Source organism: Anolis sagrei, chromosome X (assembly GCF_037176765.1).
Source record: "Anolis sagrei isolate rAnoSag1 chromosome X, rAnoSag1.mat, whole genome shotgun sequence".
NCBI classification, from domain to species: domain Eukaryota; kingdom Metazoa; phylum Chordata; class Lepidosauria; order Squamata; family Dactyloidae; genus Anolis; species Anolis sagrei.
In genome coordinates this window covers 56,272,849-56,297,941 of record NC_090034.1, presented here as the reverse complement: position 1 = coordinate 56,297,941, position 25,093 = coordinate 56,272,849, and the positions used below count along the sequence as shown (strand labels likewise).

General features: G+C 43.7%; 1 protein-coding gene across 1 annotated transcript; it reads left to right on the top strand.

Annotated features, from left to right (window-relative positions):
• Positions 1-13: 13 nt before the first annotated feature.
• On the top strand, positions 14-23,238 carry UBXN6 (UBX domain protein 6). The gene is made up of 11 exons (XM_060784939.2): positions 14-331; positions 5,172-5,329; positions 5,557-5,618; positions 10,248-10,379; positions 10,465-10,562; positions 15,809-15,884; positions 16,176-16,260; positions 16,580-16,802; positions 19,252-19,382; positions 19,525-19,670; positions 20,487-23,238. Exons 1-11 carry the CDS (start codon positions 249-251, stop codon positions 20,613-20,615), a joined length of 1,323 nt encoding a protein of 440 aa, XP_060640922.2. The 5' UTR covers positions 14-248; the 3' UTR covers positions 20,616-23,238.
• Positions 23,239-25,093: the final 1,855 nt, after the last annotated feature.

The following is a 25,093-nucleotide window of genomic DNA, read 5'->3' as shown; positions in this document are numbered from 1 at the left end:
GAGCCAAGCAGCGCCTGGGAGGCAGAATAGGAGAAGTTGGAGAGGCAGTTGGTGCACTGTTCAGTCATTTCCAAGCGTGGCGTCACTTCCGCTCGGAGGCAGCAAAGGGAAAGCAAATCCTCCCCCCGCTAGAGGCCAAGATGGCGTCGTGACCGGAAGTTGGCATTGTTTGGCCGCTTCCCTTCCTGTTTTGGCCGAATTCGAGAGTTAGTGGCGTCTTGCAGGGGTCGGTTGCTTCTCAGGCCGCCATGAAGAAGTTCTTCCAGGAAATTAAGGCGGATTTGCAGTTTAGGACGGCCGGTCCAGGCCAGAAGCTCAGCGAAGCGCCCAAGTAAGCAATGAAAAGAATAAGAATAATAGAAGTTGACAAGAATATCAATTCATATATATATATAAAGATATGTATGTATGTATGTATATGTAGTACTTACCTTAGGCTGATAATAATACTATTGGTTTGTAAGCCTAAGTAAGCAATAATAATAATAATAAAAGTTGACAAGAATACCAATTCCTATATATATATAAGCAGCCACCTGCTACTAAGGAGGCTGTCGAGGTCCTGAACCGGTTCCTGGCCGCTGTAACGGTCTGGATGAGGGCGAACAAATTGAAACTGAATCCAGACAAGACAGAGGTACTCCTGGTTAGTCGCAAGGCCGAACAGGGCATAGGGTTACAGCCTGTGCTGGATGGGGTCGCACTCCCCTTGAAGGCGCAGGTTCGCAGCTTGGGTGTGATCCTGGATTCATCGCTGAGCCTGGAGCCCCAGGTCTCGGCGGTGACCAGGGGAGCATTTGCACAGCTTAGGCTCGTGCGCCAGCTGCGCCCGTACCTTGGGAAGTCTGACTTGGCCATGGTAGTCCACGCCCTGGTTACATCCCGTTTAGACTACTGCAACGCTCTCTACGTGGGGTTGCCTTTGAAGACGGCCCAGAAGCTCCAACTGGTCCAATGTGCGGCAGCCATGATACTAACAGGAGCGGGTCGCAGGGAGCATACAACTCCCCTGCTGTACCAGCTCCACTGGCTGCCGATCTGCTACCGGGCCCAATTCAAGGTGCTGGCATTGGCCTATAAAGCCCTAAACGGTTCCGGCCCAAGATACCTAACTGACCGCCTCTCGGCCTATGAGCCCACGAGGACTTTGAGATCGTCCGGGGAGGCCCTGCTCTTGATCCCGCCTGTGTCACAGGCACGGCTCGCTGGGACGAGAGATAGGGCCTTCTCGGTGGTAGCTCCTCGGCTGTGGAACACCCTTCCCGTGGACATCAGGCTAGCCCCCTCCCTGTTGATATTCCGCAGGAAGTTAAAGACCTGGCTATTTAAGAAGGCATTTGAACAAGAAGTGCAATGACTGGTAATTTGACCATAGGAATGGAACAACGGAAATGATACGGATTGTGGGATTGATGATGAGACGACACGGAATGGCTTTGTAGAATTTGGATGTTTTGATGAGATGTTTTTGATAATGATGTATTGTGGATTATTTTACACTGTGTTTTGTGTCTTGCACCTGTTTTTCTATGTTGTACACCGCAATGAGTCGCCCTAAAGGGCTGAGAATTGCGGTATATAAGCGAAGTAAATAAATAAATGTATGAGATATGTATGTATCAGCCTAAGGTAAGTACTTACCTTAGGCTGATAATAATACTATTGGTTTGTAAGCCCAAGTAAGCAATAATAATAATAATAATAAAAGTTGACAAGAATACCAATTCTTATATATATATATATATATATATATATATATATATATATGAGATATGTATGTATGTATATGTAGTATTTACCTTAGGCTGATAATAATACTATTGGTTTGTAAGCCCAAGTAAGCAATAATAATAATAATAAAAGTTGACAAGAATACCAATTCTCAGATAGATAGATAGATAGATATATATGATCATCTGGAGAGGCCCTGCTCTTGGTCCCACCGGCCTCGCAAGCGCGCCTGGTGGGGACGAGGGACAGGGCCTTCTTGGTGGTGGCCCCGCAACTCTGGAACTCTCTCCCTCTGGAGGCCAGAACCGCCCCATCCATCCTAACATTTAGGAAACGGGTGAAGACATGGCTGTGGAGTCAGGCCTTCGATGAATGAGACAACACCATAGGACCCTGGATGGAAGTTGATGTAGATCCATCTTAATAGGACGACTGACCACTGTAGTTTTATATATAATGTTTTTAAAGTGGTTTTTGTAATTGTGATATATGATATTTTAATGAGTGTATATGTTTTTTATGGCTGGAAACCGGGCTGAGTCCCTCAATGAGGTTGAGAAGCTTGGTATAGAAAACTGTGAAATAAATAAATAAATATGATATGATATGTATGTATGTATATGTAGTACTTACCTTAGGCTGATAATAATACTAGCACATCTTAACACCTCTCAACAAAAGATTTTCCCAGGCTCAGCCATGCCTTCAAATGCTAATGAAGGTGGTCAGTTGAAACATTCACACCTAGCTCCAGCAGAGAAGAGCTCTTTGCCCCACCCCAGCCATTCCACAGATATATAAACCCATTGTCCTAATTCCAACAGACCTCACTACCTCTGAGGATGCTTGCCATAGATGCAGGCGAAACGTCAGGAGAAATGCCTCTAGAACATGGCCCTATAGCCTGAAAAAACCCCACAAGAACCTAATAATACTATTGGTTTGTAAGCCCAAGTAAGCAATAATAATAATAATAGTTGACAAGAATACCAATTCTTTTATTTTTATATATATATATATATATATATATATATATATATATATATATGAGATATGTATGTATGTATGTATATGTAGTACTTACCTTAGGCTGATAATAATACTATTGGTTTGTAAGCCCAAGTAAGCAATAATAATGATAATGATAATAATAATAATAATAATAATAGTTGACAAGAATACCAATTCTTATATATATATGTGTGTGTGTGTGTGTGTGTGTATGAGATATGTATGTATGTATATGTAGTACTTACCTTAGGCTGATAATAATACTATTGGTTTGTAAGCCCAAGTAAGCAATAATAATGATAATGATAATAATAATAATAATAATAATAGTTGACAAGAATACCAATTCTTATATATATATGTGTGTGTGTGTGTGTGTGTGTATGAGATATGTATGTGTGTATATGTAGTACTTACCTTAGGCTGATGATAATACGATTGGTTTGTAAGCCCGAGTAAGCAGCAATAATAATAAAAGTTGATAAGAATACCTATTCTGTATATATTCTAAATATTCTTAATACTAATTAACACAGGCCGACAATAATTATATAGGGTATTTATTTATCATGTCAGGAGCGAACCAAACAGTTGTATTGCGTTAAAAACAAACAAACAAACAAAACACAAAGTTTGCAAACTTGGTAGTTGATTAAATGTCCTCTGACCAGTAGCTGGCCACTTGGAGTGCCTCTGGTGCATGTAGCAGGGTTGCATTGCAGTAGATGGTCTGTGGTTTGCTCTTCTCCACACTCGCATGTCGTGGATTCCACTTTGTGGCCCCGTTTCTTAAGGTTGGCTCTGCATCTCGTGGTGCCAGAGCGCAGTCTGTTCAGCGCCTTCCAAGTCGCCCAGCTTTCTGTGTGCCCAGGGGGGAGTCTCTCATTTGGTATCAGCCATTGATTGAGGTTCTGGGTTTGAGCCTGCCATTTTTGGACTCTGGTTTGCTAAGGTGTTCCAGCAAGTGTCTCTGTAAATCTTAGAAAACTATTTCTAGATTTGAGTCGTTGGCGTGCTGATACCCAAAAAGGGGGTGGGCCGGAGATGTCACTGTCTTGGTCCTTTCACTATTGGTGGCTACTCTCCAGTGGATGTCAGGTGGTGCAATACTGGCTAAACAGTGTAATTTCTCCAGTGGTGTAGGGCGCAGACTCCTCGTGATAATGCGGCATGTCTCATTAAGAGCCATGTCTACTGTTTTAGTGTGGTGAGATGTGTTCCACACTGGGCATGCATACTCAGCAGCAGAGTAGCATAGCTCAAGGGCAGATGTCTTTATCGTGTCTGGTTGTGATCCCCAGGTTGTGCCAGTCAGCTTTCGTATGATATTGTTTCTAGCTCCCACTTTTTGCCAGTATTTTTTTGTTGGTCATGAGGGTTCTGTATGCCAAGTTTGGACCAGTTCCATTGCCGAAGGATGATGAAGGGTGAACTACAACTTCCATCATGATGAAGGATGGTAAAAACATTTGGGCGTCCCCTGGGCAACATCCTTGCAGATGGCCAATTCTCTCACACCAGATGCGACTTGCAGGTTCTCAAGTCACTCCTGACATGACAAAAAAAAGTTACTGATCAATTCCGCTCTGTTTGCTGTGCCCTGCAGAAAAGAGTAGAAAGGGGTTATGAGAGAGGCAGTGGGCAGGATCATGCAAATTCCACACCAATGCAGAGTCAGAAATACAGATGTCTAAGGTGGAGGAAACACAGGAAATCTAGGATGATATTGTCCCTGTATGTGTTTGTAGAAGACATTGGCAGGGATTGGTGGGTCTTGTTCCTGGCACTCTCTATAACCTGGGATGTCATTGGAGAGAGGGCCTTTGGTGTCTCCTGAGTGGTGGAGGTTATAGCTGTTCGTGGTCACCCCAGCCACTCACACATATATATTCACTTTTAAAATGGATATAGAATTTAATCAAATCAGATATGGAGGGCTGACTATACAGGTATTATTATAGTCAATTCTGCAGCTATGGTGTGTTGACTACAGATAGTATTCTAAACGCTGTCACTGTAGTTTATTTAATGCTTAGACCATAGGTCGTTCACATACAGGGCCGACAAATGAATACATAAAAACCAGATTCTTAAATCCAATGTGAAATACACCATTAAAGTACTACACAAACCATTACAATGCTACATAAATCAATGATGAGATGCACCCTTATTATTTTAATCAAACCTGCAGATATGGAGAGCTGGCTAGAGATATATTTGTTGTTGTTTTTTAAACTGTAGGTATGGAGGGCTGAGTACAGACATAATCATTACTATTTTAATCAAATCTGCAGCTAAGGAGGGCTGACTGTACAGATAATAAATTCTTAGTTATCTCTTCCATTGTTGCCTATGTCTTACTCTCTGCCTGCCTAAAATGTTTTGGTGCTCAGCCCTTCAGCATCTTTCCCTTGGCCCCAAAACAGGGAAAGAGCACCCAAAGACAAGGCCAAAGCAGAACCCTCCAAGTGCCGCCAAGGACCCACCAATGAAGCCCAGATGGCAGCAGCAGCAGCCTTGGCCCGGCTGGAGCAGAAGCCGAAGCCTCGGGCCCCTTCGTCCCAAGACGCCATTAGAAATCAAGGTAAGAGGGGAAAGGGGTGTTGTTTCAGGAGTGCATTGCTTGTAATGTCGGAGAGTGAATTGTCTTGCCGACACATACAGACATTATGGTATCATCTACGTACAGGAAAGATGTAATGGTAATATTTTGTACATGGCCCCCAAATATCAAACCATACAACCTGGATCTTTTCTCCCAAGGAAATATTACTGTATTCCTCTTTTCCCTCCCTTCATGCTCTCTTCTAGTGAAAAAAGAGCTGATGGCTGAAGCAGCTGCGAGTGAGAAGGGAGCATCAGTGGAACAGAAGGTAAAGCAGCTAGATATAAATTGAGTTAATGTCAAAAGCTTGAAGGAGCATGTCTTGAATGCAACAGCAGCCCAGATGTGGAATGAACAGCTTATTTGGATAATGCGGGAGGGAAATACAACCAAAGGAGCTGTATTGTCCATTGGAATTTTGTTAATTTATTGTTATACTAGCTTGGGTACCTGGCATTGCCCAGTTTGTTTGAAAAAGTCATTTTTTAAATTGTACAAAATGTGTAAGGGTGTTGGGCAAGTTTGCTCTAGATGCATCATCGGTGGGGTTCAGTGTGCTCTTTTGCTTGAAGGGTAAAGTACAACTCCCACTATGGTGAGTCAGTCCCCTCAAACCACTCCAGTAGGTAGAGTTAGTCATGGGGGTTCTGTGTGCCAAGTGTGGTCCAGGTCCATAATTGGTGTAGGTCAGTTTCTCTGGTTATGGGTTAACTACAACTCCCAGAAAGGAAACTCAGTTCCTCCTAAACCCTCCAGTAATCAAATTTTGGTCTGTACCAAAGGGTATTTGGTCTGAGCCCAAACATCCATCGGTGTTTGAGTTCATAGTGCTCTCTGGATATAGGTGAACTACAGCTCCCCCAAATCAAGGTGATTTTCCCCCATATACCTCTAGTATTTTTTGCTAGTCATTGGACCCTGTATGCCAAGTTTGGTCCAATTCCATCTTCGGTGGAGTTCGGAGTGAACTCTTATAAATCCCTCCAAAGACTTTTGTTGGTCATGGGGGTTCTGTGTGCCAAGTTAGTTCCAGGTCCATCTTTGATGGAGTTCAGAGTGCTCTTTGATTGCAGGTGAACTATATCCCAGTACCCACAACTGGTGAATTCTCCCCAAACCTCTCTAGTATGTTCAGTTGCTGATCCATTCCTCTGTTTGCTGTATGCCACAGAAAATAATAGGAAAGGGTGAAGGGAGAGGCAGTGGGCGAGGTCATGCAAATTCCACACCAATGGGGAGAGTCAGAAACACTGGGATATCTGTGGCGGAGGAAAAACAGAAAATCTAGGATGAAATTGTCCCCATATGAAAGCATTCATTTGGATGGTGGGCAGCATTGTGTTTCTGGAAGATATTGGCAGGGCTCTTGGACATGTTCATGGCTCTCTCTGTAATCTGCAATGTTATTGGAGGGAGGACCATTGTTGTCTCTCGAGTAGTGGGAGCTATAGAAGTTTGTGGAGGCAGGAGATTGTCTGTGCAAGTGGACACCCCAGTCACACAAACACATAAGTATTTTCATTGCTATGTGTATAGATTATTCAATTGTGCCAATTCTCAGCCTCCTCGAAGCTAAACATATCTAGCTTTCTCCATTCTTCCTCATAATTGGTCGGTTTCCAGACCTTTGACTATTTTACTTGCCTTCTGTTCGATTTCCTACTTCAATTATATTTATTTCGTATCAAAAGCATTGCATAAATTAGTATAAAACTGATAAAGTAGAAGGTATGCAGGTGGCTAAATATCTTTTGACCAAAAACGGGCAACAGCAATGGCATTGTCTGTAGCCTCCAACACTTCCTCCTCTGTACATGAGGCAGGGCACAATGGACAAGCATACAGATGCAGAGTTGTCTGTTCTGCTCCACAGTCACACAAGGTATGGGATTCTTTTGGGCAGTGCCATTTTGCCAGGTTGTCTTTTGATCTGGCCACTCCGCTTCTGAGTCTATTCAGGGACTTCCAGGTTGCCCGTTCTTGGTTTGCCCCTGGAGGAAGACCCTCGCAAGGGGCCATCCAGTTGGGATTTCCTGATTTAGCTGCCCAGAGGGATACCCTTGCTGTTGCTGGAGGGACGCCAAGAGGAGTGATAGTTCTCATAACGCTTTCCCTTGATTTGAGTCTATTGGGAGGAGGCTGGTAGCCATGTAGTGGGTGGTTTTCACAGTGTCCAACCTTATTTCTCTCACATTTAACAGCAACTTCCCGTCACACATCAGGGGGGCAATGCCAGCTAGCTTGTAGAGTTTATCAACAGGTGTAGGTTTAAGACACCCTGTGATTATTCTGCATGTTTCATTCAATGCTATGTTTGCCTGCTTTGCATGGGCAGACCTATGCCAATCAGGGCAGGCATACTCAGCAGTTGAGTAAGACAAGGCTAGGGCTGATGTTCTTAATAATTTTGGGTCTGCACCCCATGTGCTGCCAGTAAGTTTCCGCAGGATGTTATTGCATGCAGCTACTTTGTGCTTGGTGTTCAAGCAGTGTTTCCTATATGCTAGTGTTCGATCCAAGGTGACACCGAGATATTTAGGATGGAAACAATGTTCAACTTCTTGACCTTCTCAAGTGACTTTCAATTTCCTTTTGGCTTCATGGTTGCGTAAATGGAAAGCACATACTTGTGTTTTGGCAGGGTTAGGCTTCAGGTGGTTATCTTTGCAGTAGCTGGAGAGATCTTTCAAGGCATTAGTAAGTTGGTTCTTGACTGTTTCAAAGTCTTTAGGCCAAGGTCATCAGCATATATAAAGCTCTTTGTGAGTGGTGGTTGTGGCTGATCGTTTGCAAAGATATTAAACAAGGTTGGTGCAAGAACACTGCCTTGGGATAAACCATTCTTTTGCCTCATCCATCTACTTTTCCTGCCCTGAAACTCCACATAGAAGCTATGGTTTTCTAGGAGAGTCTGGATAGTTTTTGTGAAATCAGTCTCTGGTAATATGGTAGACTTTCTGCAGCATTTTCCTGTGTTGCACCGTGTCATAGGCTGCTGTAAGGTTGACAAAAACTGTTCCAGTAATGTAACCTTTCTCATATCCTTCCTCGATGTACTCGGTCAGATTAAGAATTTGGGCTGTACAGCTTTTCCCTGGTCTGAAAACTGCTTGTTGTGCAATAAGCTGGAGTTCAATTACAGGTCCTAATCGATTTAGTAGTATCCTCTCATATACTTTATATAGATGACATAGGAGTGAGATAGGCTGGTAGTTCCTGGCATTGGAGGTGTCTTTACCAGGTTTTAAAATGGCAATGATTTTACTTTTCCTCCATTGCCTGGGAATCTGTTTGTGTGCCAAGCATTGACTGTAAAATTTCAAAAGCCAGTTTTCAGCTTTGGGCCCCAAGTGTTTGATTTGCTCCATCATTAAGTCATCTGGGCCAGGTGCTTTACCAGTTTTACATCGCTTAATAGCTTCTCTGAGTTCTTTCAGGTTCATGGGAGATGTCAACTGGTGGGTTTCAAATTGTGTCACCCTGTTGATTTTCACCTTTACTTTCCTGTAGTTGGTTTTCCCATTCTGAATTAGCTGGTGTGCTATCTGGTCTGATGTTACTTTTGCATGTCCACAATTGACCAGAGGGTCACTATCCAGGTGTCTCAGCAATTGCCAGGCTCTTCGGCTACTCTTAGACATGTAAAGATTCTCAAGTAGTTCTATCCAGTGGTCTTTTTTAGCTTTAGCTATGGCTGTAGATAATTTTTGGCCTGCTGCTGTAGTCTCGTTGTTGTATGGATTCTCTTGAAATAGTCTGAGATATTCCTGTAGCTGGTTTCGTGATTCTTTGTTTAGGCCTGGTAGGTACCTTGTACGACAGCCTCTACGGATTGAGAGCCTTGAAGATCTTTTCACAGCTTCTACAAAAAGATCATAGCCTTCTATAGATGGTTCTATATCAGAAATAGCTGCTTCCAAGTTCTCTGTAAATTTTGTCCAGTTAGCTTTATTGAAATTATATTTTCTGCGGAAAGGGACATTTTGTGGTCTTACAGTTGTATATATTTGGCAGCATATTGGTCTGTGTTGAGGATTAGGTATTGGGTTTAATACTCTTTTAATGCAATGGTGGACTATGCTGTCACTTACAAAAATCAGATCAGGGTTATAATCACGCTTCCATCAGCCACTACTGAATGATGGTGGTAATTTACTGTCATGGAAGAGGCTCATTTTACTATTGTCGGCCCACGTTAGAGCTGCTTCGCTATTCCTATCATTTTCATCATAGCCCCAGACACAGCTATGGCTATTGAAATCTCTCACAATAAAATGGGCTTGATGATTGTGGCAATTGGTTGGGGGCGCAAAATAGAAATCAACCCCAGGTGGTTTATAGAGTGATGATACACTACAGTTATCGAGTTCCACAGATAAGATTTCAATGTTGTTAACTTCTGTGAGAGAAGTTGCAGAGATTGCTACACCAGATCATACAAAAATGGCACTACTATATTGTCTGTGAGGTCGTCCCACTGCCAGTTGCATTCCGAGGATTTTTGGTCTTCTCATTGTGATGTCTCTGTGTGTTTCCTGTATACATAGGATGTCACACAAAATGTCCTCAGACATTTTGGCCAGTAGTTCTTCCTTAGCAAGCGACAAACCTTCTATATTAATAGAGACAATAGTTAGCAAATTATATGGACACATGGTTACTCCAGGTGAGGTCTCACCAAAGCAGAATGGGACTAGACTCTATACTACATTCACCGTTCCAGCCTATATTCTACAATTTCAGCGCAGCGTATACCCAAAATGCAGTTTGCACCATGAGAATCGTTGAGATAGGAGGAAACTGACAGTAGCACATTAAACTGTCAAAACCAGGCAGTTGATATCCCTGCTTTTCTTCCAGTACTCCTCTCTGATTCTCTTTCCTTCCTTAACTTCAGAGTGCTCTCCCTGACGTCGAAGAGGGCCCCTCCATCTTTTCTGTGTCTGGAGTCTACTTCACTTGCCCCTTAACTGGGGCTACCGTCCGGAAAGACCAGAGAGATGCCCGGATCAAGCAGGCCATCCTCGATGTAAGTCTGAGACCAGGAGAAGAGCCTTGATTCTCCTTTATATGCTGTGCTCACTGATTATCCCACTCCTTTTTGGTCCCCTCAGCACGCTGTCAATGACCCCGTCGCTGCTTCCATCATGGAGATCCACACTTTCAACCGAGACCGGGAGAAGGTCAAGCTTGGCGTGGAGACGATTGCAAAGTAAGTGTGGAAGACATCGCTTCTTTCTTCCTGAGTTGCATTACCTCCCACCTGACAATTTGTGCACTTTTCCTTCTAACGGTAATGTGTATATAAGCAAATGTGTATACAGGCAAACATATCTACAACTTCTAGTTACAAATAGGGTGAGGCAACAGGAAGTGAGAGGGAATTGACCTTGAGGAAGGGAAATCCATTCCTGGAAGAGTTACTACTTGGCGGGTGGGGGTGGAGCTGTTTTCATGTTTTCACTGAATCCTTGTTTCCACAACAACCCAATATTTTCAAAATCCAGTGGTCGCAGGGACAGGAAGTGAGACAAAAACTTCTGAAGAGGGAAATTGATAGCAAAACAAACATTACAATATATATGTATGTGCAGGGGTGCTCATGTTTTACTATAAGCTTTTTCTAAATGATAATAAGGATCAGAGCCAGTTTGTTACTTTAATACAGCAGCTGCTATGTGTTAATTGGGTGTGTTGTCAGGCATACTGCATAAAACAAAGCTCTGAGCAGACACTGCTGGTAGGTGACTTCTGGTCCCTAGTAGCTGTAAGCTGATATCAACACTGAGAGTGAAAGTTTATCTCACTGCACAACCAGTCAAGGGCATCCTGAAACTTTGTGAAGAAGAACAAAGTTAAACTGTTTATTGCTTTAGTTTCCTGCCATCGTATCAAGAAGAAATCTACTTAAGAAAAATATTTATCTTTTTCCTGTGGTGAGGCCAACTATTGTGAACTATTTTGTAACTTAGTTATCCTTAGTGAATTTTATTTATTTATCGTGTCAGGAGCAACCAGACAGTTGTATTACATTTTTAACAAAACAAACAAACAAACAAAACACAAAATTTGCAAGCTTGGTAGTTGATTAAATGTCATTAGACCAGTGTCTGGCCACTTGAAGTGCCTCTGGTGTTGCCACAAGAAGGTCCTCCATCGTGCATGTAGCCCGGCTCAGGTTGCATTGCAGCAGGTGGTCAGTGGTTTGCTCTTCTCCACATTCGCATGTCATGGATTCCACTTTGTAGCCCCATTTCTTAAGATTGGCTCTGCATCTCATGGTGCCAGAGAGCAGTCTGTTCAGCGGCTTCCAAGTCGCCCAGTTTTCTGTGTGCCCGGGGGGAGTCTCTCATTTTGTATCAGCCATTGATTGAGGTTCTGGTTTTGAGCCTGCCACTTTTGGACTCTTGCTTGCTGAGGTGTTCCAGCGAGTGTCTGTAGATCTTAGAAAACTATTTCTTGATTTAAGTCATTGGCTGGCTGATACCCAAACGGGATGAGCTGGAGATGTCTCTGCCTTGGTCCTTTCACTATTGGCTGCTACTTCCCGGCGAATGTCAGGTGGTGCAATACTGGCTAAGCAGTGTAATTTCTCCAGTGGTGTAGGGCGCAGACACCCCGTGATAATGCGGCATGTCTCATTAAGAGCCACACCCACTGTTTTAGCGTGGTGAGATGTGTTCCACACTGGGCATGCATACTCAGCAGCAGAGTAACATAGCGCAAGGGCAGATGTCTTCACTGTGTCTGGTTGTGATCCCCAGGTTGTGCCAGTCAGCTTTCGTATGATATTGTTTCTAGCACTCACTTTTTGCTTGATGTTCAGGCAGTGCTTCTTGTAGATCAGGGCACGGTCCAGAGTGACTCCCAGGTATTTGGGTACGCTGCAATGCTCCAGTGAGATTCCTTCCCAGGTGATCCTCAAAGCTCGGGATGCTTGTCTGTTCTTAAGGTGGAAAGCACATGTCTGTGTTTAAGATGGATTAGGGATCAGCTGGTTTTCCCTGTAGTAGGCGGTAAGGGCACTTAGCGCTTCGGAGAGCTTCTGTTCTACCATCTCAAAGCTCCCTGCTTGAGCAGTAATGGCACAGTCGTCAGCATAGATGAAGCTCTCTGTCCCTTCTGGCAGTGGCTTGTCATTTGTGTAAATGTTGAACATGGATGAAGAAAGTAGTTCATTCTTAGTGAATGAACTACTTTCATTTCTATTTTAAAAGCACAACTGACTCGAGTATATTTGTTTGTCAGGACTTGAGTTCAGGACCACACTGCATAAGAAGGGTCTAGTATACCTTTAAAGAGATATGTGCTCATAATTTTTCCTATTCTACTAGTCAAACAGTATTGTTGAAGCACTAACATTGGTTTGATATAGGGTTATGGGCCCAGTATGCCTCAGTATAGCCTAGCATTGGCACGTAGCAAGAGTTCTCCGAAATTTTTGTTTTGTGTGGGTTTTGTGCTTAGTAAAAGTAAAAGGCAGCTATGGCACAGCACGTGTCCAGCTTGCTGTTTGAACGCTGAAAACTAATATGGCTAGGAATGTTAAGCTGAAGAATTTCTTCGTTAGAGAAGATTGGTGGTCTGTTGGCACTGACAGTGGCTGCAAGGGAGGAACTAAAGCGGCAAGATCAAAGGGCTAAAGCAACCGTTATTCTTGCCATTGAAGATGTGTCTGCAGCGGATTGTTGGCAGAAGTTAAAGGAAGTTTATGAAACTGAAACTTCTGGAATAAAAAATATTTTTTACTCAGCAACTTTACAATTTAAAACTAAAGAAGGGTGAGAGCATAATGGAACATTTGCAAAAAATTAAGACACCTGTTCATAGAGCTTGAAAACAGACAAATAGTGTATCTATATCCCTATGCTATTCAAAACTTACATGTATTGGAAATATGTATATGTGTGTGTGTATATATTAGAGGTGTGTGTTTGTTGCAGATCTAATCGGAAGTCGTATCTGATTTGTTAAATTTGTGCATACGAAGAGAGCTTCGGAGCATACCGGAAAAGTGGGGGGGATTGCTGTTGTCACTTTGAGGGGGGATAATTGATCTGCTCTATGCCAATCTCTGTGCTGGGCTGTAAAAAAAGTAATGACCTATATGGATGTGTCTTGAAGATCCCCTCCAACTCAGTAGAGCAATGGTTCTCAACCTTGCTAATGCCATGACCCCTTAATGCAGTTCCATATGTTGTGGTGACCCCCAACCATATTTTTTTCGTTGCTACTTGATACCTGTCATTTTAGTACTGTTATAAATCGTAATGTAAATATCCGATATGCAGGGTATATTTTCATTCACTAAATTGAGCACAAATACCCAATATGCCCAAATGTGAATGCTAGTGGGGTTGGAGGGGAAGGAGGATTGATTTTGTAATTTTGGAGTTGTAGTTGCTGGGATTTATAGTTCACCTATAATCAAAAAGCATTCTGAACTCCACCAGCGATGGATTTAAACCAAACTTGGCACAAAGAACTCCCATGATCAACAGAAAACACTGGAAGGGTTTTGTGGGCATTGACCTTGAGTTTGAGAGTTGTAGTTCACCTATATCCAGAGGAGCACTGTGGATTCATGCAATGATGGATCTGGACCAAACTTGGCACGAATACTCAAATGTGAACACTGGTAGAGTCTGGGGAAAATAGACCTTGACATTTGGGAGTTGTAGTTGTTGGGATTTATAGTTCACCTACAATCAAAGAGCATTCTGAACTCGACCAACAATAGAATTGGGTCAAATTTCCCACACAGAATCCTAATGACCACCAAAAAATAATATGTTTTCTGATGGTCTTTGGCGACCCCTTTGACACCCCCTCGTAACCCCCTCAGGGGTCCCGACCCCCAGGTTGAGAAACACTGCAGTAGAGGAAGCAAATAGATATCAAGAGAGTTTGGATGGTGCCTTTCTGCCCAAAAGAAGGGGGTCAGTCTAGATGTCCCTTGATGCTGTCTACTATGATTTCTGTTTCCTAATTGGTTATGTCATTAAAAAACATGGTGAAGGTTTATTACACTGCCAAAACTTTGTCTTTGTGCAAGAGACATCATCCTATAGCATATTTTGCTTGGTTGAGTTTCCACCAATTTAACACAGTTTGTGCCACACAAACAAAGTTTATGGAGTATAATAACTGCTTCCAAAGTAAAGACCACACAACAAAACAGGAAATAACACTTTCAAACCAGGAAGAGATTTTCTTTATTATTATTTTTTAAAATAAAAACTTTGAAAATTCGCCAAAAATCCGTGGATAAATGAAACGTTCTGAAATGAAACGTTGGTGTGCTAACAATGGTAAATGTGTTCTAGCACTGTAACAAATTTCATCAGGATAGCTAAAAAATGAGGGAGAAACCCCTGAAGTTTCCCCACTGCCAGCACCGGGCGCAGCTGGCTGAGTGTCAGCAGCATTAAGATCACTCTGACCAAAGGTCATGAGTTCGAAGCCAGCCCGGGTTGGAGTGGGTTTCCAACCATTGTGTAGCCCGTTGTCGACCTTTGCAACCCGAAAAACAGTTGAATCTGGGAAATAAGGTACCACCTTAAAAGTGTGGGGAGGCTAAAATTAACTAATTATGAGGCCATAAAGAAGCACTCCAGCAGGGAAGCATGCGAGGAATGCGGAGGTACTTCATCAGCGTCGCAGATGGACGATGAAAGCGACAGCTCCCCTGGCGGCCAGAAAAAGTTAAATAGCCTTTGTGTAAGTCTGTATATGTCTGTACATCAAAATTGGCATTGAATGTTTGCCATATATGTGTACACTGTAATCTGCCCTGAGTCCCCTGCGGGGTGAGAAGGGCGGAATATAAAAGCTGTAAATAAATAAATAATAAATAAATGTTTTACCTATTGCACAATTGCATCCGCCATTAACAAAGTACAAAGATTTGTCAGTTTCATTAGAGCTTCAAAATTTTTACCCCCCAAATTTGGAAAGGACTTTAGAAACAAAGCGCTGCGCCCCCTACTTCTGAACAGTTTAGAACAAATTTTTATGGATCGCACCTGCCTAGTATATATATGTGTGTGTGTGTTTGGCTAGAATTACACTTTAAAACATGCACCTGTCCAAACTTACATACAAATTCAACTTAAGAACAAACCAGCAGAACCTTTTCATGTCCGTAACCCTTATCATCATCCAGCCCAACCTCCTTTAGTAACACAGGAAGACACCATCCAAGCCCTCCTGACAGATGGCCCATCTAGCCTCTATTTAAAAAGCTGCACACTCCCAGTGTATTCCACATTCAGTCAGCTCTTCCCATCTGGGTGTTCTTCCTAATATTCAGGTGAATCTATGCTCCTCTAGCTTGAGGTGCAACCCCATAGTCCTCATTGTATTTGACAGGATTTCCTTCCTCCTGATGACCCTGCCTGGGCTTAGAGATGCTCTGGCCTGAGGAAGAGTCTTATACAGCATTACTTTCTCTTGCAGGTACCTTGATAACATCCATCTCCATCCAACTGAAGAGAAATACCAGAGAATCAAGCTCCAGAACAAGGTGTTCCAAGTGAGTCCATCTGAAGTTCATCCTAAACCTGGCAACCCTTGCTTTAGGTAGATTTCATGACTAACAATTATAGGTAATTCCAAGATCTGGGGGAGCTCAACATCAGCAAAAGATGTTGGGGTCAGGCAAAACCATGAGGGTTCTTCTCAGCACGTCCTACTCTTGCAAAGGAATACAATGGTAAACCTTCTCTGAACAAATTTTAAGAAAATTCCATAATAGGCTGACCTTAGTGTTGCCACCAAGTTGGCAAGTGCTTGAAACACAAAACAACTGTTATCTTCCTTCTAGGAAAGAATCCACTGCTTGGAAGGGGCACACAAATATTTCGAAGCTGTTGGGTTTGAAAAGGTGACCCAAGCGGTGCCAGGACAAGGTAGGACAAATCAAACCTTTGAACTCGGGGCACAGAACTAGACATAGGGTTGTTCTAAGTGATGTCTGACTAAAGCAGAATAGATTGGGACTATTACTTCCCTCAAAGTAGACACTATCTCCCTCTTGATGCAGCTTAGAACCCTTTTTTGCGGCTGCATCACACTTTTGGCTCATGTTAAGCTTGGGATCAACTACAAGTCCCAGATCCTTTTCACGTAGACTGATGCCCATCGTGAGAAAAGTGGGATGTAAATGAATACAATCATAAGCTTTGATAATAGGCAGCATGCTTAAATAGTGACTGCTTCCCTTTCCAGAAGACATCACCGAGGATTTCTATGTGCTGAAGGAGGAGGCCTTGGGAAAGCTGGATGAGTTGAAGGAGCGCAAAGAGCAGCTTTTGGCTGGCGAACCCGTCCGGGCACAGCTGGACCGCCAGCGCTGCATCTTCAAGCCATCCTCGCAGGCCTCCCACTTTGAGCTGCCCAACGATTTCTTCAACCTCACGGCAGAGGAGCTGAAACGGGAGCAAAGGCTTCGGTGAGTGGCCCCTCTCAGCTGTGGCTTTCTGGCGCCGGATTTCTTTCAGCTGCAGCTTCCCAGGTTTTATTGTTTCTTTTGTTCCAATGCGATGCTAACCTTTGCCTCCCATCATACCCATCTATTTTGTTTTCTGAACTATTGCGATCCTAAGGCAAACCTATCATACAGTTCGCTTGGCAGGTTTACATAGAATAGAGTTGGAAGAGATCCCCAAAAGGCATCAAGTCCTCAACCTTTTGAAAGACACAATCAACACCCTCCCAACAGATGGCCTTGAAGCCTAGTGAAGAAATAGGGGTATAGAACCCTATAAGAGTTGGAAGAGAAACCCCAAAGGCCATTCAGTCCCACCCCATTCTGCTAGGCAAAAAAAAGCACAATAAAAGCCCCTCTAACAGATGGCCATTCAGCCTCCTGTTATAGCCTGGTCAGATTCTGAATGCTCAGAAGATGAGGAAGGGGATGCTGGGATAGATTCAGAGGGCCCAGAGGAGGATAGAAGTGGCCTAGAGAGAGTTGTTTGGGAATCTCCTGGCAGTTCCCACAAGACAGGAGAAAGCGTTATCAATTATCTTTCTTTTTTTCGTGTCAGGAGTGATTTGAGAAACTGCAAGTCACAACTGGTGTAAGAGAATTGGCTGTCTTGAAGGGCGTTGCCCAGGGGATGCCCGGATGTTTGATGTTTACCATCCTTGTTGGAGGCTTCTCTTGTGTCCCCACATGGGGAGCTGGAGTTGACATAGGAAGCTCAACCTGCTCTCCCCAGATTCAAACCACTTGACCTATCGGTCAGCAGTCCTGCCAGCACAAGGGGGCTCCTATCAGTTCTCATGAGAATCTGCCAGAAGTGCAGCCTGAGATAAATGTGGGAGATGAATGTTTGTCTAGGTCAGTGGTTCCCAACCTTTTTTTGACCAGGGCCCACTTTGGTCAGGGCCCATTTAAACAGGGATCACTTGACCAGGGACCATTCTCCAACATTAATACCAAAAGGGGAGGGGCTGGTTAACTCTGTGGAAATAAAATAAATAAATAAATAAGGAGGAAGGAGATGTGTGGACAAAATTTTAGTTCTCGCGGCCCACTACTGGGCTGTGGCCCACAGGTTGAGAACCACTGATCTAGGTCAAGGCACTTGGAATTGCAGAGACAGGGCATGCAACAGAAACACATTTGCTTTTCCCAGAGAATTATGAGATGAGAGGAAAAGCAGGTGTGTGAGAAATGATGTTATGGGAGAGATTGAGGCTTTTAAAGTGGTTCATGCTGGTATAATCCTTTGTGACAACTACATTATATTCAGGTGAACAGCTCTCAGTGTTTTGGTCCTATGTTCTTGGAATTCATGTATTCAAGCTTCTTAAGTTTGTTCTTGCTTCTAGTTTGCGTGTGGCATAGGTTGCCTGCCTTGGATTTGTGCCATTTGATTTCTGGATATATTTATGGATTGACTCTGGAGATTGTATTTGAAAGGATGTTGGACTCTCTGTTGTAGTCCAGCCTTTGATTGTGCCTGTACCTGATCTCACTGGGGATTCTGGGCCTGTTAGGCAGCTTGATGTTCACATTGGGGATTTTGGGCCTGCAGATGAGCAAGAGAATCAGGAGAATTTAAGCCCAAAGAATGAGAGCTCTCTGTCCCACATTCCAGAAAGGCAGTTCCTTAGAGATGCATGGTCAGAGGCAGAAATGAGCTCAGGAGAGGAAGAGATAACTCCAGGTGGATGAGCTAATGAGCAAGTCAGATAGAAGATTAATGTTCCGTCAACATAGATATCTTGTGAAGCTCAGCCTATCGAAGCCCTTATCAGTTGTGGAAGGGCAACGGCATGGTTTCCTGTCTATATTCGAAAGGCCAGCAGAGTATTCCCTCAGTCCAGACAACATTGATTTTGAAGCCAAGTCAAGTCTTCCAAGGGATTCTTAGTTCCAGGTTTCCTTGTATTCACGCTTCCTGATTTCATGTTACACAAAAGAAGGAGCCATGTGGATGCTTTTGGGCCGTGGAGCCCAATCTATCCATAAAGTTAGAGCCATAGAGTAGAATCACATTGGGTTGCTGTGAGTTTTCTGGGCTGTACGGCCATGTTCCAGAAGCACTCTCCTGACGTTGACATTCCACAGATATATAAACCCCACTTGCCTAGTTTCCAACAGACCTCACAACCTCTGAGGATGTCTGCCATAGATGTGGGCAAAACGTCAGGAAAGAATGCTTCTGGAACATGACCAAACAGCCCAGAAAACTCACAGCAACCCAGTGATTCCAGCTATGAAAGCCTTCGACAACAGAATTGCATTGTTTGGTTCACAGAAGGTCCCAGGTAGCAGAATGATCTTGGCACTTGCCATCCAATAGAGCCCTTCCTCTCATCTTTCTCCTCCTCCTCCTTATCTCTTCTGGAACGGTGTCCCGCGGTTTGCCTCCACCCCTTTGGCCCTGAAGGACAGATGCGGTTGAGAAGGCCTCCATGCTGAGGACCAAAGCCATGCGGGAGAAGGAGGAGCAGCGGGAGCTGAGGAAGTACAACTACACACTTTTGCGTGTCCGTTTTCCAGACGGCTACATCCTACAAGGTAAGGGGAGAGGGATTCTTTGCTTCATATCCAAAGCAGAGGATGCCCAATCTGCCTTTTTTTGCATGAGTATAGGGTTACCCTCATTAGGTCGGACCAGTTTGTGAGGGCTTTATCTGCATTGTCATTTTTCTGGGTGCAGGGACCTTCTTTGCCCGGGAGCCCGTTTCGGCACTTTACCAGTTTGTGCGGCAGGCCTTGCAGAACAACTGGCTCCCGTTTGAGCTGCTGGGCCCTGGGGGCCACAAACTGATGGATGAGAGCATGGCCCTCAACGAGTGCGGGCTGGTGAGTGCAGCATTTCCCATTTCGTAGAATCCTAGGAGTTGGAAAGGGGTCTCTAAAGGCCATCCAGTCCCACCGTTTTCTGCCAGATAGGAAAACATGGTCAAAGCCCTCCTGACAGATGGCTATCTAGCCTCATAGACATAAGATTCATGGAGAGAAACAGAGCTATAGAATCCTAGAGTTGAATGGGACCCCAAAGGCCAGCCAGTCCAGCCCCATTCTGCCAGGCAAGAAGACACCATCCAAGCATTCCTGACAGATAGTCATCCATCCAAGCAACCCCAACATAAAATCTTCCAGAAAAGGAGACTCCACCATCCTGCGAGGCAGCAGATTCTATTGATTTCTTCCAAAATGAAAATAAGGCGGAATTGTGCTGAATAAGACAGGTCTGCTGAGTCTGGCATTCTCTTCCTAACTTGAAATGGTCTTATGGAAAGCTCACAAAGAAGTCATTATACTGTCTTCTCTATTTAGCCCCCAGAAAATAGAGGTCGTTTTCAGCTATTACATGAATATTGTTAGCTAGGATGGTGCCTGCCAGCCTAGCAGAAAGGGAAATTAGCAGCCATCACATCTGAGTTATGCTTGCCAAAGAAAACTAGGGGACTTAAAATACATGTGACACAAGACCCTGTGCCACTCCCAAATCCCTGTTGTCAGGAAATGACATGTCACTTCCTGTCACCAACGTAGGCATTTGGGCTTATGAGGCAGAAGACTTGGCTCTTACTCCTTTACTTAATAAGAGTAAGAGTGACAACCGCAAATATGCATTCCAGTGATTCTTTTTCCTTGCTTCTTTCCTTTGCAAAGGTGCCCTCTGCGCTCCTGACATTTGCCTGGGATGCAGAGGTCATGGCGGACATCAAAGCCTCCGGGGGCGAGCGCATTGAGAACGTCCTGAAGCCAGACCTCCTCTCCGCTGTGCAGACCCTCTCCTGAAAATAAAATAAACTTCCAGCTTGGTTCGAGTCACCTTCCGTCCGATGCCTGCTTCTCCCGTACATCAAACAGGAGCTATTTGGCGAATCCTGTTCTCTTCTCTGTCTTGTGAACATTAGACAGGGGAAGAAGACGAAGAAGAAGGGAAAAGACTTTTATTTCCCCCTCGCATTTGTTTAGGAGTCAGAGCTGAATAGTTGACTCTGTTTGGCTCCTCTGCAGCGTATTGAGGACTTGGCCTGAATTCACTTGTGTCAGGAGTTCTATTTTTAAGAAGCGCTGCCTTTTCTATGTATGCGGTTTCCCTCAGAGAGGCTCCAAACAGAGGAAGGATTTCCTCCAAATCGATTTAACGTCCTGCCCCAAAAGGCATGGCAATGAGACTCGGCAGTTGTTCGGAGTCCAAAGCACTAGGAACACTTGTTTTTCTTTCCAAGCACTTTGTTTTCTTCATTCTCCAAAGTCAAGGGGGCTGTTGATTTTCTTTCTATTTAAGTGTATTCACTACAAACCAGTCTGATAAGCTGCTTGCTTGATTCGCGGATGATCCTGTAGCAAAAGAGGCGCTTTCCAGAGCAGGAGAAAGCAAAAGAAGGCCCTGAAGTACAACCCAACACGTCCCAGCTAGAATAGAGCTGCTCAATCCATTGCTGAATGGCGAGAATCAGTCTGTAGGAAGTTCTCATTGGTAGGATAGGTCTGCCAATCAGTTTTAGGCATGATATGAGGTTTTCCTACTCTATCATGGCTTCCTTGTTGTGCTGTGACAGCCATCTCTCAGAATTACTCCACTTCTGTGCAGAGGACTGAAGAACAGGCTGGCTATGTCCCTGTAGCCAGGTGCAAATCCTAATTGAGGTTTGCTAGGGTCCTCAGCAGATAATGCCATTAGTTTGCAGCTTGGTACAGGGTGAGGCAGCATAACTTCCTTTTTTCAAAACTTAATAAAACCCATTGTATGAATCAGATTTTTTTATTATTATTTTTATAATGTAGGCGCCTAGCTAAAGTTTTGTTTTACATAGTTTTGAAGATCGGATTAGGTAGGTGACGTCCCCCATTCTCCGTACACTGAGTAAACAGATTTCTGGCGTTTGTCATGACTCTTGCCAGCATAGCAGGCATTATGTTGGCAATTTCTTCCTGGATGTTGGTCTTCAAATCTTGTAGGGTCCTTGGATGGTTCACATAAACACAGGATTTCAAAAAACCCCATAGAAAAAAAATCACAAGGGGCCAAATCTGGAGAGCGGGCCGGCCACTCCAAATCTGCTCGAAAAGTATGCCTCAACGGCGAAAGCATGCTCCTCACTGTTCCAATGCATGATGGCGACTGAACTGTGTCAGGACAAAACTTTATACTCCTGCCTCTCAAACAAGACCACTAGCGCTCTGCTACGTCTTCACAAACAACTGAATTATGCGCATTTTAAAAAGGAAGTTATGCTGCCTCACCCTGTACATAACAAGGTCCCTAATATCCCTTGCCCCAAGAGGAGATTGGAGAAAAGGCTGGCTGTGGCCTTGTAGCAAGACACACAGCAAAGATATCCTCATTGAGATTTGCTAGGGTTTTCAGAAGATAATGCCATTAGTCTGCAGCTTGGGATGTAGCCAGATGCTTCTGATAGCCCCCTTCCTATTCCATCTCCCATGGAAAGGATTGGGGTAATGGGCTGGCTATGTCCCAATACCAGGACACAAAAAAGATTTGCTTGGTTCCTCAGCAGGTAATGGGAATAGGCAAGTGATTCTCTAATAGCCCTTTCCTCTACTTATTCCTGTGTTCTCAACCTGTGGGCCCCCAGGTATTTTGGCCTACAACTCCCAGAAATCCCAGCCAGTTTACCAGCTGTTAGGATTTCTGGGAATTGAAGGCCAAAACATTTGGGGACCCACAGGTTGAGAACCTGGCGTTACTAACTAGAAAAGAATGAATGCCATTTCCCATTCCTGGCACTACATCTAATTTCTAGTTCTAGTTAACATAGCCTGTTAGAATGAAGCATCTATAAGAGCTACCTTTGCACATTTCCATTTATTCTAGTTGGGAAGGAATCTTAAGAGATTGGGAGTATTCAAATTCACTGCTCTCAGGAGGTGACGGCAGAACGGTTTAAGAAGTCCACACTGTATTTCAGATTTAGTTTGAGGCATTAAGAGCTATAGTTCAGCTGATAGGGACTGTGGAAGCTGCAGTCCTCTGACTACTAATTTTCTGGGAGTTCAAGTTCAAAGTAGCTGTGAACCACCTTGAGTCCCCTTCGGGGTTGAGAAGGGCGATATATAAATACCGCAAACAAATAGGTTAGAGTGACAGAATTCTCCCTATTTCTAGAGGAATAGTCTCTTTTAGAAGACAGATGGTGCTGCGAAAAATGAATGTGTTAATTACGAAAGTATTCCTTGAAAAATATTAGCCGATATTTCAAAATTTATGAAATGCTTTCGGAGAGTTTTCACAGCTCTCTGCGGAAACCATTTGTTGTCATCTTCGATCACTTTTTGTCATCGTTTCATCTGTCCTTTTTGAGTCTTCCGTTCTTAAACAACTTGTTCTAATACAGAAAGGCTGTACAGTGATCGTTGTTACTGAATTTTGAATTAAATTTAGCTACTGAAATGTTTTGGGGGTCTTACTGGGCAGCAGGTCTTGGAAGAGGAAGCTGGGCCGTTTGAGGTCTTGAGAATGAACGCTTCTCGCTCTAATAAGAACGGATGAGCACACCTCCTGGGAGTTGTTCTCTTTTCATTAAAAATCAAACCAGATGCCCTTTGGGTGAAACTATTCCTCTGCAAGGTGGTTAAGGCCACTGGGCCTGGGAGTTTTGAAGCCAGTTTCCAACCTATGCCAATTGACATGGTCCAGGGCTTTTCTTGAAATTTCAGCATCCCACTTCATAAGAAATTCACTACAAAACAGGAGCTTTTTTGTTGAGTTCCAGGGTCAGAGAAGCAGATGGTAAAGACACTTATGACACTGTAAAACATCGCCTTCTCCTGAGAAAAACTTATATCACAAAGGACTACCACCTCACCTCCATCAATGTTTAACATTTACACAAATGATCAGCCACTGTCAGAAGGGACAGAGTGTTTCATCTATGCTGACGATCGTGCCATCACTGCTCAAGCAGGGAGCTTTCAAATGGCTGAACAGAAGCTCTCCGAAGCTTTAGGTGCTCTTACTGCCTATTACAAGGAAAACCAGCTGATTCCTAACCCAACTAAAATGCAGACGTGTGCTTTTTACCTTAAGAACAGACAAGCGACTTGAGCTGAGGATTACCTGGGAAGGAATCCCACTGGAGCATTGCAGCATACCAAAATACCTGGGAGTTACCCTGGACAGTGATCTGACTTACAAGAAACATTGCTTTACTATCAAGCAAAAAGTGGGTGCTAGAAATAATGTCATACGAAAGCTGATTGGCGCAACCTGAGGATCACAACCAGACACAGTGAAGACATCTGCCCTTGCGCTTTGCTACTCTGCTGCTGGATACATATGGCCAGTATAGAATACATCCCACCACGTTAAAACACTGGATGTGGCTCTTAATGAAACATTCTGCATCATCACAGGATGTCTACGCCCCACACCACTGGAGAAATTATACAGTTTACACAGAACCCCCATGACTAACCTACTGGAGGGGTTAAGGTGACTGACTCACCTTAGTGGGAGTTACAGTTTACCCTACAGCCAGAGAGCACAGTGAACCCCACCCATGATGCATCTAGAGGTTAAGATCATCTGGGGAAACCATGCTCTCAGTCTTGCCTCCATCGCAAGTGCAGTTGATAGGGATGAGAGACAGGGCCTTCTCAGCGGTTGCTCCTTGGCTCTGGAATTCCCTCCCCAGCAAGATTAGATCAGCGCCCTCCCTCCTGACCTTTAGAAAGAAAACAACGATGTGGTTGTGGGATCAAGCCTTTGGCTAATAATGCAGTATGAAGAATAATTAAGGAATATGTGCAATGACAATTTGGAATGGCTATGATACACAATTTCTGGATCATGGGATTTTAATATTATACTAGGATGATTTAATGCTTTGTCTCAATGTTTATTGTACGTCTTATGTATAATGGTTTTAATTGATTTTAAGTTCATAGTTATATGCAGTAATTAGTTATAATTTCTTTGTGTCCTGTATATTGGCATTGAATATTTGCCATTAGTATGTTGTAAACTGCCTTGAACCCAGCAGGGGTGAGAAAGGCGGTATATAAATGCAGTAAATAATAATAGAGCAAACTTGCCCATCATAGCAAACTTTAAGTGGAATTTCTCGGGGTTAACCTGGCATGATGGGAGTTGTAGTTCACCCACAACCTTATGCGTTTCATACAATTAAAACACTGACTTTTTCAAATAACCTGGGCAACGCCAGGTACCCTAGCTAGTAATAATAATGTGAAGTCAGATGATGATGATGATTGAATCCTAGAGTTAGAAAAGATCCCAAGAGCCA

Excerpts from the sequence above, each read along its gene's own strand:
- UBXN6 (XM_060784939.2), top strand. The coding sequence starts at position 249 with ATGAAGAAGTTCTTCCAGGAAATTAAGGCGGATTTGCAGTTTAGGACG. Across the intron at positions 10,380-10,464 it reads TCAAGCAGGCCATCCTCGAT|CACGCTGTCAATGACCCCGT; the intron begins GTAAGTCTGAGA and ends TGGTCCCCTCAG. Across the intron at positions 15,885-16,175 it reads TCCAGAACAAGGTGTTCCAA|GAAAGAATCCACTGCTTGGA; the intron begins GTGAGTCCATCT and ends TCTTCCTTCTAG.